At 47.8% G+C, this 16794-nt stretch overlaps 1 protein-coding gene across 1 annotated transcript in view; it reads left to right on the top strand.

The window, feature by feature from the left end:
* Positions 1 to 16794, top strand: part of DNAH6 (dynein axonemal heavy chain 6) — a 3261518-nt gene that overhangs the window by 1132978 nt on the left and 2111746 nt on the right. The window contains 2 exon segments of the mRNA XM_029602297.1: positions 9100 to 9264; positions 9354 to 9467. Coding sequence (XP_029458157.1) covers positions 9100 to 9264; positions 9354 to 9467 — 279 coding nt within the window.

The following is a 16794-nucleotide window of genomic DNA, read 5'->3' as shown; positions in this document are numbered from 1 at the left end:
TGCCAGAGGATGTGGTTAGTGCAGTTAGTATAGCGGTGGTTACCTGCTATTAAGTTCACTTAGAGAATAGCCACTGCCATTAGCAATGGTAACATGGAATAGACTTAGTTTTTGGGTACTTGCCAGGTTCTTATGGCCTGGATTGGCCACTGTTGGAAACAGGATGCTGGGCTTGATGGACCCTTGGTCTGACCCAGTATGGCATTTTCTTATGTTCTTATTATCCACATCACTGACTCACTCCGTCTGTCTCTCGCCTGGTGGAAATATCAGAACAGTCTCCTCCAGGGACTGCCCTTTCAACTACCAGATCCTCACATCATTCTCACCACCGACGCTTCCAACCTCGGGTGGGGAGCCCATGTGAACGATCTGCAGTCACAAGGATCTTGGTCTCCAGAGGAAGCCAAACACCAGATGAATTTCCTGGAGCTTCGAGCAATTCGATATGCTCTCAGAGCTTTTCAGGATTGCCTATCAAATCATGTCATCCTGATTCAGACGGACAACCAGGTGGCCATGTGGTACATCAACAAGCAGGGAGGCACAGGCTCCTTCCTTCTGTGTCAGGAAGCTGCACAGATTTGGGCGGAAGCACTCTCCCACACGATGTACCTCAGGGCCACCTACTTGCCGGGAGTGCACAATGTCTTGGCAGACAAGCTGAGTCGTGTCTTCCAACCGCACGAGTGGTCTCTCAACCCCTCGGGAGTGACCTTCATCTTCCAACAATGGGGTTATCCCCAGACAGACCTCTTTGCATCCCCTCAGAACCACAAAGTGGACAATTACTGCTCCCTCATTCGCAGCAAACACTCTCAGCCCAGAGATGCATTCTCCCTCTTGTGGGCAACCAGTCTGCTTTATGCATTCCCCCCACTTCCTCTTCTCTCGAAGACTCTCATGAAGCGCCGTCAGGACAAGGGAACCCTGATCCTGATAGCACCTCATTGGCCACACCAAGTGTGGTTTACCATACTACAGGATCTTTCCATCCGCAGGCACATTCCCTTGGTAACAGACCCGCATCTGATCACTCTGAACAACGGTTGTCTACGCCATCCCAATCTTCCGGCCTTTCTCGGACAGCATGGATGTTGAAATCCTTCAACCACTGAACCTTTCAGATTCAGTTTCTCGTGTCCTGATTGCTTCACGGAAGCCATCCATGAGAAAATCATATTCCTATAAATGGAAAAGCATCATGATGCTCTTCGCAATACCTTGATCCCTTTTCCTGTCCAATCCCAAGGTTTTTGGACTATCTCTGGCATTTATCGGAGTCAGGTCTAAAGACCTCTTCAATCAGAATGCATGTCAGTGCGGTAGCCGCCTTCCATAAAGGTGTCGGGGATGTCCCTATATCGGTACAACCCCTCGTAACACATTTTCTGAAAGGCTTGCTCCATGTCAAGCCACCTTTACGTTCTCCGGCCCCTTCTTGGAACCTTAATCTGGTTGTCGGTCGGCTCATGAAACCACCATTCGAACCTCTTCACTCCTGTGACCTAAAATTTCTCACAGGACATGCAAGATGGTAGTCCTCACAAATGGGTGACATCGAGGATGGAGCCCAATCACGGAAAACGTCTGTCAAAGTTTCTGGAACTTTGACTGGCCCTACTGGGCATGCCCAGCACGGCACCAACCCTGCAGCCAGCAGGGGTCCCCCTTCAGTCTTCTTTTTTCCGCGCAGCAGTAGCCACACGGTTAAGGAGCTCTTACCACATTCCTGACAGGAATTTACGGACTTCTTTGAAGTTAAATTCGCCCCAAAGGGGTCCCCCTCTATCTCAGTTTAGCCTGCGGTACTTCGGTAAATTTTTTGCCGTTTTTCCGTCAATTACCGTCGAGTTTTGCCCTCGCGGCCTGCTGGCAGTTGACCGTCCCATGGCTAAATTTTTGGTCAGTGGCCATGGTGTTGGGGTTCCGTCGGTGCCCAGACTGTTCGCGCACCATGTCCATCACAGACCCCCATAGAGTCTGTGTAATGTGTTTAGGCAGTGAGCATGATGTCCTGACTTGCACCAAATGTGCCCTTATGATACCAAAAGGTCGCAAAGCCAGAATGGAGAAGATGGGACTCCTTTTCCATGCTCACATTCCGACATCGTCCATCGCAACGACGTCCTCGGAACTGGCACCGTCGAAGTCACACCATTGTTGACAACCTCCCGGTGACCGTCTGCCATCGATGTATCCACGGCCATCGACTCCCGTCCCTTCCCCCGATGATCGAGGGGATCGGAGGGAGAAGCATCGCCATCGACATCGCAAGTCTCGGACCGTCGAGGAATCAATGTCATCGACCTCGGTACCGTCCGAGCCTCCACTGAAGAAATCTCGATCAGAAGCAGCACTGTCCACTTCTGTCTCTGAGACACCGAGGCAATCCTCACCCAATCAGGGTTTTGGAGCCGCGATTCCACCGGTGACGGTGGTCCCTCCGGCTCAGCCTCAGCCTCCCTCTTCCGCGGAGCCGGGTCTTGTTACCCCAGGTCTCCGGGAAGAAATGGACCGGCTGGTCCAGGAGGCCATCGACAAGGCGATGCAACGGTTCCAGATTCCTTCGGCACCGATTCCGGCACCGAGAGTGGAACCAGTCACAGACCCGATTCCAGCAGATCTGGCACCGCTGCTTGCCCGGATGGAAGCGCTCATGACCGCCCTTCCACCGATGATACCTGGGTCACCGACAGCACCGGTGCACTCCCCGATGGCAATCTCATCTGGTGGAGAAACACCGTATCGAATTCCTCCTTCGGGAGTTGTTCCACCGATGCCGTGTCGTCCCTCGCCACCGATACATTCCTCGGGGGCGATACGCACATCAGCTCCACCGATGCCTTCGATGCCTGCACCGATGCCTCCGAAGGTATTCTCGATGCCCCCGGTGATTCCTTCGAGTTTCTCGGAGCCTCAACCGAAACCTTCGGGTATCCAACTCCCTTGTGGTTCTACAGGTCAGCTACCTGATCCTTATGACACCTGGGGTGATGATACCTCCACAGACACCAATGATTTACCTTCACCACCATCTCCTGCTGAAAGTAGAAAGTGTTCTCCCCCAGAGGATCTCTCTTTCATCATTTTTGTGAAGGAAATGTCGGAATTGGTTCCCTTTCAGCTTCAGTCGGAGCAAGATGACAGGCACCAGATGATGGAGCTACTCCCATTTCTGGATGCCCCTAAAGTCATCACTTCCATTCCAATTCATCAGGTTTTTCTGGACCTTCTAAAGAAGAATTGGGAAACTCCTGGATCTGTTGCTCCAGTAAACAAAAAAGCTGACTCTACTTACCTTGTACAGTCAGCACCTGGCTTTCAAAAACCTCAGCTAAACCACCATTCTGTAGTGGTAGAGTCAGCTCAAAAGAAATCTAAAAGGATGAAGCCATACTCCTCTATATCTCCTACTAAGGAAAATAAGTTCCTAGATAGTATAGGCAGAAGAGTATACCAAGGGGCCATGCTCATTTCCAGGATAGCTTCTTATCAGTTGTACATGACCCAATACAATAGGGTCATTTTCAAGCAGATACAGGAATTTTCAGATACCCTACCAGAACAATTCCAACAACAACTTCAAGCCCTGGTAACTAAGGGGTTTGAAGCCGGGAGCATGAGATAAGAACAGCTTATGATATCTTTGATGCTTCTACTAGGGTGTCTGCTACGGCCATCTCAGCAAGACGCTGGGCTTGGCTTAAGTCTTCTGACCTTCGCCCAGAAGTTCAGGACAGGCTCTCTGACCTGCCCTGTTTAGGGGATAATTTGTTTGGTGAGCAAATTCAGCAAATAGTTGCTGAATTAAAGGACCATCATGAGACCCTTAAACAGCTCTCATCGATTCCTTCTGATTTCCCTTCTAAACAACCATTTAAGAAGGAAACTAAAATAGTACTTCCGTCCACGGAAGTACTATCCCCCATCAACTAAATCCAGGTCGACGAGGCCTTATCACAAACCTCAGCCTCGCCAACCTCGAAAACAAAAGCCTGCAGCAGCTCCACAGCCAGGACCTGCGTCGGGGTTTTGACTACCACTTAGAGAGCAGATGCCTAATCCCTCTACCAAGCATACCAGTAGGTCTATTAAGCCACTTTACAGAAAAATGGCATCTCATCACCACAGATCATTGGGTGCTGGCGATAATTGCACAGGGTTACCACCTAAACTTCCTAACTCTTCCTTCGGACTCTCCTCCTCTGCAAGCCTGGAGACTTACTAACCACTCTGTTCTTCTAGAGCAGGAAGTTTCCCTTCTCCTCCAGTCAAACGCTATAGAACTCGTTCCTCTCTTACAACAAGGACTAGGGTTCTATTCCAGGTACTTTCTGATCCCAAAAAAGTCAGGAGGACTTCGACCAATCCTGGACCTACGGGCCCTCAACAAGTACCTTCACAGAGAGGAGTTCAAGATGGTAACCCTGGGCTCGCTTCTCCCTCTGCTGCAAAGAGAGGACTGGCTCTGCTCTCTAGACCAAAAAGACGCTTATACCCACATTGCGATAGCTCAGCCTCATCGCAAATACCTCTGGTTTCTAGTAGGCCAAAACCACTATCAATACCGAGTGTTCCCATTTGGCCTAGCATCCGCACCACGAGTTTTCACCAAATGTCTCGTGGTGGTTGCAGCGTTTCTCAGGAAGGAAGGTGTGCACGTCAACCCCTACTTGGATGATTGGTTAATCAGGGCCCCAACCCAGCAAATCGCTCAGTCCTCTCTGACCCTAACCATTCAAATTCTAATTTCTCTAGGATTTCTTGTCATTTACGAGAAATCCTACTTAGTCCCATCTCAAACCTTATCTTTCATTGGGGCAGACTTGGACACCTTACAGGCAAAAGCCTTCCTTCCTCATCGAGTCCAAACCCTTGTGTCCCTAGCTTGCCAGTTGCAGTCTCAACGCACAGCATCAGCTCGTCAATTCCTAATTCTGCTGGGACACATGGCGTCTTCAGTTTATGTGACTCCAATGGCCCGTCTGGCCATGAGAGTCATGCAATGGACTCTGAAATCACAATGGATTCAAGCCACTCAGCCTCTGTCGATCATTGTCCGCATTACCGACGCACTCCGTCTGTCTCTTGCCTGGTGGAAAAATCAATCCAAACTTCTACAAGGCTTCCCCTTTCATCCACCAGATCCTAAAATAATTCTCACCACCGCTTCCAACGTCGGCTGGGGAGCCCATGTAAACAGTTTACAAACTCAAGGATCCTGGTCTCCAGAGGAAGCCAAACACCAGATAAATTTCCTGGAGCTTCGAGCAATCCAATACGCTCTCAGGGCTTTTCAAGATTGCCTATCAAATCACTTAATCTTGATTCAGACAGACAACCAGGTGGCCATGTGGTACATCAACAAGCAGGGAGGCACAGGCTCCTTCCTTCTCTGTCAGGAAACTGCGCAGATTTGGGCAGAAGCCCTCTCCCGTTCCATGTACCTCAGGGCCACCTACTTACTGGGGGTGGACAATGTCTTTGCAGACAAGCTGAGCTGTGTCTTCCAACCACACGAGTGGTCGCTCAACCCACTGGTAGTGACCTCTCTTTTCCAGCAATGGGGTTATCCCCACATAGACCTCTTTGCGTCCCCTCAGAACCACAAAGTGGACAATTACTGCTCTTTCATTCGGAGTCAGCACTCTCGGTCCAGAGATGCATTCTCCCTCACGTGCACGACCGATCTGCTTTATGCATTCCCTCCACTTCCTCTTCTCTCGAAGACTCTCGTGAAGCTACGTCAGGACAGGGGAACCATGATCCTGATAGCACCGCACTGGCCACGCCAAGTGTGGTTTCCCATTCTCCAGGAACTCTCCATCCGCAGGTACATTCCTTTGGGAACGGACCCGCATCTGATCACTCAAAACGACGGATTCCTCCTCCATCTCAACCTCCAAGCCTTGTCCCTGACGGCATGGATGTTGAAAAGTTAATCCTTCAACCACTTAACCTTTCGGATTCAGTTTCTCGTGTCCTGATCGCTTCACGAAAGCCTTCCACAAGAAAATCCTATTCCTATAAATGGAAAAGGTACACATCATGGTGCACTTCTCAGTCCCTTTATCCCTTTTCCTGTCCAATCCCTAAATTCTTGGACTATCTTTGGCATTTATCGGAATCAGGTCTAAAGACCTCTTCCATTAGAATGCATGTCAGTGCGGTATCCGCCTTCCATAACGGTTTCGGGGATGTCTTTATTTCAGTACAACCCCTTGCAACACGTTTTCTTAAAGGCTTGCTGCATATGAGGCTACCTTTACGTCCTCCAGCCCCATCTTGGGACCTTAATCTTGGTCTGCTTATGAAACCACCTTTCGAACCTCTTCACTCCTGTGACCTTAAATATCTCACGTGGAAAGTGTTATTCCTTCTTGCTATCACTTCTGCTCGCAGAGTTAGTGAGTTACAGGCCCTAGTTACCTATCCGCCTTACACTAAACTCCTGCAGGACCGGGCGGTACTCCGCACTCTCCCTAAGTTTTTACCTAAGGTAGTTTCGGAGTTTCATATTAATCAATCCATCATACTACCTATTTTCTTTCCCAGGCCCCACTCCAACTCCGGGGAACAGACTCTGCATACCCTAGACTGTAAACGAGCTCTAGCTTTCTATCTAGACCGTACAGTTGCCCACAGAAGGAGCACACAATTATTCGTCTCTTTCCATCCCAACAAGTTAGGGCAACCTGTGGGTAAGCAGGCTCTTTCCTCCTGGTTGGCGGACTGCATCTCTTTTTGCTATCAGCAAGCAGGCATTCCTTTTCAAGACCGTGTTAAAGCACACTCTGTGAGGGCCATGGCGACTTCAGTAGCACACCTTCGATTGGTGCCGCTTTCTGATATCTGCAGGGCTGCTACCTGGAGCTCTCTCCATACATTTGCAACCCACTACTACTTGGACAAAGCCGGAAAACAGGATTCCATCTTTGGCCAATCTGTCTTGCGTAACCTTTTTCCAACCTGACGTACCAACACCCTTCCGCCTACCCGGTGGGGTGCGGATGTCCTCCACCAAATTCCACCCCAGTTCTTGTGCCTGTTGCACACCGTTGGGTACATTTGGTGCACGTTCGGACATCCTCAGCTCGGTACTCACTCATTTGTGAGGACTACCATCCTGCTTGTCCTGTGAGAAAGCAAATGTTGCTTACCTGATGTAACAGGTGTTCTCACAGGACAGCAGGATGTTAGTCCTCACGAAATACGCCTGCCGCCCCGCGGTGTTGGGTTCGTTTTCTTATTTTATTTTTCAGCACTGCCTGTAGCTTTGAAACAAGACTGAAGGGGGACCCCTGCTGGCTGCAGGGTTGGTGCCATGCTGGGCATGCCCAGTAGGGGCCAGTCAAAGTTCCAGAAACTTTGACAGAAGTTTTCCGTGATTGGGCTCCATCCTCGATGTCACCCATTTGTGAGGACTAACATCCTGCTGTCCTGTGAGAACACCTGTTACATCAGGTAAGCAACATTTGCTATTTCACATGGAAAGTGATTTTCCTTTTGGCTATCACTTCAGCTCGCAGGGTTAGTGAGTTACAGGCCCTAGTTACCTTATCCGCCTTACACTAAACTCCTGCAGGACTGGGCGGTACTCCACACTCACCCTAAGTTCTTACCTAAGGTAGTCTCGGAGTTTCACATTAATCAATCCATCATACTACCTATCTTCTTTCCCAGGCCCCACTCCAATCCAGGGGAACAGGCTCTGCATACCCTTGACTGTAAACGGGCTCTAGCTTTCTATCTAGACTGTACACTTGCCCACAGGAAGAGCACTCATTTATTCGTCTCATTCCATCCCAACAAATTAGGGCAACCTGTGGGTAAGCAGACTCTCTCCTCCTGGTTGGCGGACTGCATCTCTTTTTGCTATCAGCAAGCAGGCATTCCTTTTCTAGACCGTGCTAAAGCACACTCTGTGAGGGCCATGGCGACTTCAGTAGCACACCTACGATCGGTGCCGCTTACTGACAATTGCAAGGCTGCCACCTGGAGTTCTCTCCTTACCTTCGCAGCCCACTATTGCTTGGACAAAGCCGGAAGACAGGATTCCATCTTCGGCCAGACTGTCCTGCGTAACCTATTTCCAACATGATGTACCAACACCCTTCCGCCTGCTCGGTGGGTTTCAGGATGCCCTCTAACAAATTCCACCCCAGTTGTTGTGCCTGTTACACGCCGTTGGGTACATTTGGTGCATGTTCAGACATCCTAAGCTCGGTACTCACCCATATGTGAGGACTACCATCCTGCTTGTCCTTTGAGAAAGCAAATGTTGCTTACCTGTAACATGTGTTCTCACAGGACAGCAGGATGTTAGTCCTCACGAAACCTGCCCGCCGCCCCGTGGTGTTGGATTCGTAGCGTTTTGTTGTTTTATTTTTCGGCACTACCTGTAGCTTTCAAATAAGACTGAAGGGGGACCCCTGCTGGCTGCAGGGTTAGTGCCATGCTGGGCATGCCCAGTAGGGGCCAGTCAAAGTTCTGGAAACTTTCACAGAAGTGTTCCGTAATTGGGCTCCATCCTGTGATGTCACCCATATGTGAGGACTAACATCCTGCTGTCCTGTGAGAACACCTGTTACAGGTAAGCAACATTTGCTTTTTTCCAGCAATATTTTAAGTATAAAGTGTGTTTATTTTGTGGACAAAAACTCCATAGTTTTCCTGATGTCTCAAGGAAGATGCAGGCTAAAAAGCAACTCTTTCCACAGTTGAAGTTTTGCCATTTGGGGCTGCCTTCTTTTTAAAGCTCTGCTGTAATTGTTTGATAACATATCAGATATATTTTAGTTGACCCTGTTTCTTTGCAAACCTTTCTAGAAGATAAATATCAATGAGTTCTTGTTCTTCAGGTGGAATGATATAATGAGCATTGTTATAGTGTGATTTTTGCTGTTTCTTCCCTCTCCTTTTTTATGTGGGCTTTGTAAGATTTCCTTATTCTTGTAATTTGGAATATGTAATGTTTATTTTTGTTTTTCTTGTTTGCCTTGGTTTTGTATCATGTAAAAGATTTAAAACTTAAAAAAGATTAAATAAAAAAAAGAAATATCTAGCCATTCATGAAGTTCTAATTATGTTTTCTAGGTAAGTTTGGGAAAAGGTCTTAAGGCAAGAGGGAATGTAGAAGACTGGCTTGGCAAAGTAGAAGAAGCAATGTTCAGTTCTCTGAGACGTTTAAGCAAAGCTGCTATTGGTGATTATCAGAATAAACTCAGGGTAGAATGGGCAGTTGCTGGACACCCTTCTCAGGTAAACATCCTAAATTTTTTTTTTATTTTATTGTTCACAATTTTTGCAAATCAGATGAGTATCTATTTGTTTCTGATTCAATTTTATAGGTTATATTGACAATTTCTCAGCTAATGTGGTGTCGTGATCTAACCCAGTGCCTAGAAGGAGAAAGTCTTGACAACATACAGTCTCTGGAAGCTTTTGAAAAAGTGAACTTTGAGGTGGTATTTTTTTTCTATTTCCAGTTACTTATTCTCCTTTAGCACATACGTTTGTTATTCTCTGTATTTTATATTTTTTCTGTTGATGAGTAGGGCAAAATTTGCCTTTACATGGTGGCTCTGAATGGACTCATTTCTCCTAGCTAGTAGGGATTTTAACTCTACTGAACATGTGTAGGAATTCCCTTACAAGTATTGCCATGAGAGGCTCCTCGGTCTTTCTGTCCAAGCACAGCATGGACATATACTCAGTCTCTCTATAAAAATGGTCTACCATCCTTGTTTTTTCTACTTTTTTGTCTTTTAAGTTGCTTCACTGTATCATCAGCACCCCTAACAGCATTTTTAGTGCTAATAAAAAAAAAAATGTTTATTTTCCTCTTCAAAATGTCTGTCAAAAAGAAGCCAATGGTAAGTGAGTGTAACAATTATATTTCCGTCCATTACAGATGGTCATGAACTATGTTACCATTATCTGGGACCGGCCCAGTACCAAGCAAACTGTTATAATTGTAGACAGATGTCCCCGCCTATTCAACGTGCCAAGGCTTACAAAATGTCTCTTAGAAGTCACAGTTGGTTCTCCTCCCACAGTGTAGCATCATCTGCCTTTTTTTATAAAAGTATTAAGCTGCAGCTACTCATAGACTCTCCCATCAGTAAAACAGGCTGAAATCTTGGGGTCAAGTAGTGTTGAATGTCCCACATCAAAAAATGTCATCACTCTGCAGAGCTGCCAGAGCAACCAGCATCAAAGAAGAATTGGGCCTCATCATCTGCCACTATGAGACATAGATCATTGATGCATGGTGTATTGGCACTCAACGCAGAATGTATTGGCACCGTTGATATACAGTACATCAGTACTATTGATACATGGTGCTTTGGCACTGACAACACAGCATATTGATGCATGGTGCACTGATGTATGGTGCACTGAATCTATCAATGTACAGGACCTATACTCCATTGATGCATGGAAATCCTGTGATGTTAACATATGTGCTATTGGTGCCATTGTATTATGCATGTTTAGTGTCATGTACATCGACACACTAACAGAATGATAAGCTGGTGCCTTTGAAGATTACAACCTAACAACATCAAAGCTTCCAGTTCCATCATTTACACCAAAGCTGAAATCCTTGACCTCATTGATATACCAATCCATGGTGGATACATTGTCTCAAGCCCCAAACCTTGGACATCATGTTGAATTACCAACAGAGCTTTATGCAGGACATCCAAGATCAAGAGCAGAGGTGTTGAGATCCATTGAAATAAGAATGCTTAAAGTCACTAGCTATAGAGAAAAGCTTCTTATTTTAATGCTATAAAATAATATAGAATAATAAGGCCGTATGGAGAGGCAGAGTGCCATGCAAGGCACTAGAATAAACAAAGCATTACATAGAATTTCAATTGTTTATTTTCAACCCCTATACTAGGTTACATAATTGCCAAAATGTTTATGGTTGGCTTTCCATTATAAACAAATAATCTGAATGGCCATATGGTAATTTAATTCTCGTCCTACATGTAAATATTTTCTTGGAATTTGCCAGCATTAGCAACCTTGTGTTTGTTCTAAGAATATTTTCTAAATTCTTAGATGGAATGTCAATTGGCCTCATCCTTGTTCTAGTTCTAGATATGTTTCTATAATCTTGGATGTAATGTAAACTGACTCGTCTCTGTTTTTAGATGTATTGTCAACTAACTAGCATCTTTATCTAACTTATCGCGCCCATCTGACTAGGTAAACAAATACAAGTTTGTAGCACAAATGTCATATATAATGTTATACTTGTTAGCAATTATAAAGACTGTTTATGAAAAATTAAAAAACTTAGGAGAACAGGAATAATGACTTCTTGTGTGACATATTAAAAAGTGTATCGCTGAAATTAAGGGCCTATGAGCACCCACATCAATTGGCATATGAACCCTTACAACAGAAGGATTTATAATACCTCTACCTCCTCCAATCACTAGAGCCCTTACAAGACTGTTAGCAGATGGCTTACAATTGGAGATGCCATATCTAATATGTTCTCTAATTTCTCACAGGACAAGCAGGATGGTTGTCCTCACAAATGGGTGACATCGAGGATGGAGCCGAACCACGGAAAACTTCTGTCAAAGTTTCAGAACTTTGACTGGCCCCTACTGGGCATGCCCAGCACGGCACTAACCCTGCAGCCAGCAGGGGTCTCCCTTCAGTCTACTTTTTTCCGCGCAGCAGTAGCCACGCGGTCAAAGAGCTCTTAACCACGTTCCTGACAGGAATTCTTCAATTAAATTTCTGAAGAAAATTTGCCCCTCAGGGGTCTCCCTTCTTCAAATTTTTCACTCCGCGGAACTTCGGTAAGTTTTTGCTGTCGTTTGGTCGACTACCGTCGAGTTTGGCCCTCGAGGCCCGTTGGCAGTCGACAGTCCCGCGGCTAAATTTTTGGCCCATGGCCATGGCGTCAGGGTTCCGTCGGTGTCCGGATTGTACCCGAACTATGTCAATCACAGACCCACATAGAGTCTGTGTTTTGTGCTTAGGAAGAGAGCATGATGTCCTGACTTGCACCAAATGTGCCCTAATGACACCAAAAGGTCGCAAAGCCAGAATGGAGAAGATGGGACTTCCTTTTCCATGCTCGTACCCCAATGCCATCGATTGCATCGACGTCATCGGAACCGGCACCGTCGAAGTCTCATCATCATCAACAGCCCTCCGGTGACCGTCCGCCATCGACGACTTCACGGCCATCGACTCCTGTCCCTTCCCCTGATCATCGAGGGAGATCGGAAGGAGAAAACATCGCCATCGACGTCATAAGTCTCGGTCCGTCGAGGAGAACCAATGTCATCGGCCTCCGCACTGTCCGAGCCTCCGCCAAAGAAGTCTTGACCAGAAGTGGCACCGTCCACTCCTTTCTCGCACGACACCGAGGCAACCCTCACCCCTCCGGGGTTTGGGAGCCGCGATTCCACCAGTGACGGTAGTCCCTCCGGCTCAGCCTCAGCCTCCCTCTCCCGTCGAGCCGGGTCTAATTACCCCAGGTCTCCGGGCAGAACTGGACCGCCTGGACCAGGAGGCCATCGACAAGGCGATGCTACGGTTCCAAACTCCTCTGGCACCAACTCCGGGCACCGAGAGTGGAACCGGTCACCGATCCGATTCCAGCAGCAACTGGCACCGCTGCTTGCCCGGATGGAAGCGCTTATGAATGCCCTTCCACCGGCAATACCCGGATCACCGACAGCCTTCTCATCAGGTGGAGAAACACCGTACCGAATTCCCCCTTCGGGGGTAGTTCCATCGGTGCCTTGTCGTCCCTCGCCACCGATACATTCCTCGGGGGCGATACGCACATCAGCTCCACCGAGGATTCCGATGCCGACACCGATTCCCTCGATGCCGACACCGCTTCCTTTGATGCCGGCACCGGCACCGATGCCGGCACCGATTCCATCGAGGACATTCTCGATACCCCCGGTGATTCCTTCCAATTTCTCGGAGCCTCAACCGGGGTCTTCAGGTATTCAGCCCCCTCATGGTCCTACAGGTCAGCATCCTGATCCTTATGACACCTGGGGTGATGATACCTCTACTGACACCGATGATTTGCCTTCACCACCCTCTCCTGCGGGGAGTAGAAAGCGTTCTCCCCCTGAGGACCTCTCTTTCATAAATTTTGTGAAGGAATGTCGGATTGGGTCCCTTTTCAGCTTCAATCTGAACAAGATGACAGGCACCAGATGATGGAATGCTCCAATTCCTGGATGCCCCTAAGGTCATCACCTCTATTCCAATTCATCAGGTTTTTCTAGACCTTCTCAAAAAGAATTGGGAATCTCCTGGATCTATTGCTCCGGTAAACAAAAAAGCTGACTCTACCTATTTCGTACAGTCAGCACCTGGCTTTCAGAAACCACAACTGGACCATCATTCGGTTGTGGTAGAGTCAGCTCAAAAGAAAGCTAAACGACTAAAGCCACATTCTTCCATACCTCCTACTAAGGAAAATAAATTCCTAGATAGTATAGGTAGAAAGGTGTACCAAGGAGCCATGCTGATCTCTAGAATAGCTTCTTATCAGCTGTATATGACTCAATATAATAGAGTCATCCTGAAACAGATGCAGGAGTACTCAGATGCCTTACCAGAACAGTTTCAACCACAGCTTCAATCCCTACTAAATAAAGGATTTGAAGCTGGGAAGCATGAAATAAGAACGGCTTATGACATCTTTGATGCTTCCACTAGACTTTCTGCTACGGCCATCTCTGCCAGACGCTGGGCTTGGCTGAAGTCATCTGACCTTCGTCCAGAAGTTCAGGATAGACTCTCTGACTTGCCCTGTCTAGGGGATAATTTGTTTGGTGAGCAGATTCAGCAAATTGTTGCTGAGCTAAAGGATCATCATGAGACACTTAACAAGCTCTCATCCATTCCTCCTGACTTGCCTTCTAAACAGCCATTTAGGAAGGACTCTAAAAAGTCTTTCTTCCAGCCACGGAAGTATTATCCCCCACTAGCCAAAGCTAGGCCTGCGAGGTCTTACCATAAAACTCAACCTCGCCAGTCTCGTAAACAAAAGCCCGCAGCAGCTCCACCACCTGGCCCTGCGACGGGTTTTGACTCTCTTAGAGAGCACTTGCCAAACCCCTCTTCCAGCCATACCAGTAGGAGGTCGGCTGTGCCACTTTCTAGAAAGGTGGCATCATATCACCACAGATCAGTGGGTGATAGCGATAATTGCACAGGGTTACCATCTCAACTTCCTGACTATCCCTTCCGACTCCCCACCCCTGCAGGCGTGGAGACTCACCGATCACTCTGTTCTTTTAGAGCAGGAAGTTTCTCTTCTCCTTCACTCAAATGCTATAGAACCCGTTCCTCCCTTACAGCAAGGACTAGGGTTCTACTCCAGGTACTTCTTGATCCAAAAAAAGTCAGGGGGACTTCGTCCAATCCTGGACCTACGGGCCCTCAACAAGTACCTTCACAAGGAGAAGTTCAAGATGGTAACCCTGGGCTCGCTTCTCCCTCTGCTGCAAAGAGGGGATTGGCTATGCTCTCTAGACCTGAAAGACGCATATACCCACATTGCGATCACGCAATCTCATCGCAAATACCTGCGTTTTCTAGTAGGCCGAAATCACTACCAATACCGAGTGCAACCTTTCGGCCTGGCATCCGCACCACGAGTTTTCACCAAATGCCTCGTGGTAGTGGCAGCTTTTTTGAGGAGGGACAGGTGTCCACGTCTACCCCTATCTGGACGATTGGTTAATCAGGGCCCAAACCCAGCAGATTGCTCGGTCCTCCCTGACCCTAACGACTCAAACTTTGCTTTCTCTAGGTTTTCTTGTCAATTACGACAAATCCTACTTAGTCTCATCTCAGACCTTATCCTTCATTGGGGCAGACTTGGACACCTTACAGGCAAAAGCCTTCCTTCCTCATCAACGGGTTCAAACCCTTGTGTCCCTAGCTCGCCAGCTGCAGTCTCAACACACAGCAACAGCTCGCCAATTCCTCGTTCTACTGGGACACATGACCTCCTCAGTTCATGTGACTCCCATGGCCCGTTTAGCCATGAGAGTCACGCAATGGACTCTGAGATTACAATGGACCCAAGCTGTTCAGCCTCTATCCTCCATTGTCCGCATCCCCGATGCAATCCGTCTGTCTCTTGCCTGGTGGACAAATCAATCCAACCTCCTACAGGGCTTGCCCTTTCTTCCACCAGATCCCCAGTAATCCTCACCACCGACGCTTCCAACATCGGTTGGGGAGCCCATGTAAACAATCTACAAACTCAAGGATTCTGGTCACTAGAGGAAGCCAGATAAATTTCCTGGAGCTGCGAGCAATTCGCTATGCTCTCAGGACTTTTCAAGATTGCCTATCGAACCACGCAATCCTAATTCAGACAGACAACCAGGTGGCCATGTGGTACATAAACAAGCAGGGAGGCACAGGCTCCTTCCTTCTGTGTCAGGAAGCTGCGCAGATTTGGGCAGAAGCCCTCTCCCGCTCCATGTACCTCAGGGCCACCTACCTGCCGGGAGTAGACAATGTATTGGCAGACCAGCTGAGCCATGTCTTCCAACCACACGAGTGGTCACTCAATCCTTTGGTAGCGACCTCTCTGTTTCACAAATGGGGTTATCCCCACATAGACCACTTTGCGTCCCCTCAGAACCACAAAGTGGACAATTACTGCTCTCTCATTCGGAGCCAGCACTCTCGGCCGAGGGATGCATTCTCCCTCACGTGGACAACCGGTCTGCTCTATGCATTCCCTCCACTTCCTCTTCTGTCGAAGACTCTCGTGAAGCTGCATCAGGACAGAGGAACTATGATCCTGACAGCACCGCACTGGCCACGCCAAGTGTGGTTTTCCATACTCCAGGATCCTCTCCATCCGCAGGCACATTCCTCTGGGAAAGGACCCGCATCTGCTCACTCAAAACGACGGATGCCTCCTCCATCCCAACCTCCAAGCCTTGTCCCTGACGGCATGGATGTTGAAAGGTTAGTCCTTCAGCCATTTAACCTTTCGGATTCAGTTTCTCGTGTCCTGATCGCTTCACGAAAGCCTTCCACAAGAAAATCTTATTCCTACAAATGGAAAAGGTATACTTCATGGTGCACTTCTCAGTCCCTTGATCCCCTTTCCTGTCCAATCTCTAAATTCTTGGACTATCTCTGGCATCTATCAGAATCAGGTCTAAAGACCTCTTCCATTAGAATGCATGTCAGTGCGGTAGCCGCCTTCCATAAAGGTATCGGGGGTGTCCCTATTTCAGTACAACCCCTTGTAACACGTTTTCTTAAGGGATTGCTCCATTTGAAGCCACCTTTACGTCCTCCGGCCCCATCTTGGGACCTTAACCTGGTTCTTGGTCGCCTTATGAAACCTCCTTTCGAACCTCTTCACTCCTGTGACCTAAAATATCTCACATGGAAAGTGTTATTCCTTTTGGCTATCACTTCAGGTCGCAGGGTTAGTGAATTACAGGCCCTAGTTACCTATCCGCCTTACACTATACTCCTGCAGGACCGGGTGGTACTCCGCACTCACCCTAAATTTTTACCTAAGGTAGTTTCGGAGTTTCATATTAATCAATCCATCATACTACCTATCTTCTTTCCCAGGCCCCACTCCAACTCCGGGGAACAGACTCTGCATACCCTAGACTGTAAACGGACTCTAGCTTTTTATCTAGACCGTACAGTTGCCCACAGGAAGAGCACTCAATTATTTGTCTCTTTCCATCCTAACAAGTTAGGGCAACCTGTGGGTAAGCAAGCTCTTTCCTC

Source organism: Rhinatrema bivittatum, chromosome 1 (genome assembly GCF_901001135.1).
Source record: "Rhinatrema bivittatum chromosome 1, aRhiBiv1.1, whole genome shotgun sequence".
Taxonomy (NCBI): domain Eukaryota; kingdom Metazoa; phylum Chordata; class Amphibia; order Gymnophiona; family Rhinatrematidae; genus Rhinatrema; species Rhinatrema bivittatum.
The sequence above is the reverse complement of the archived record's forward strand: the minus strand, read 5'-3'. Positions and strand labels throughout refer to the sequence as shown.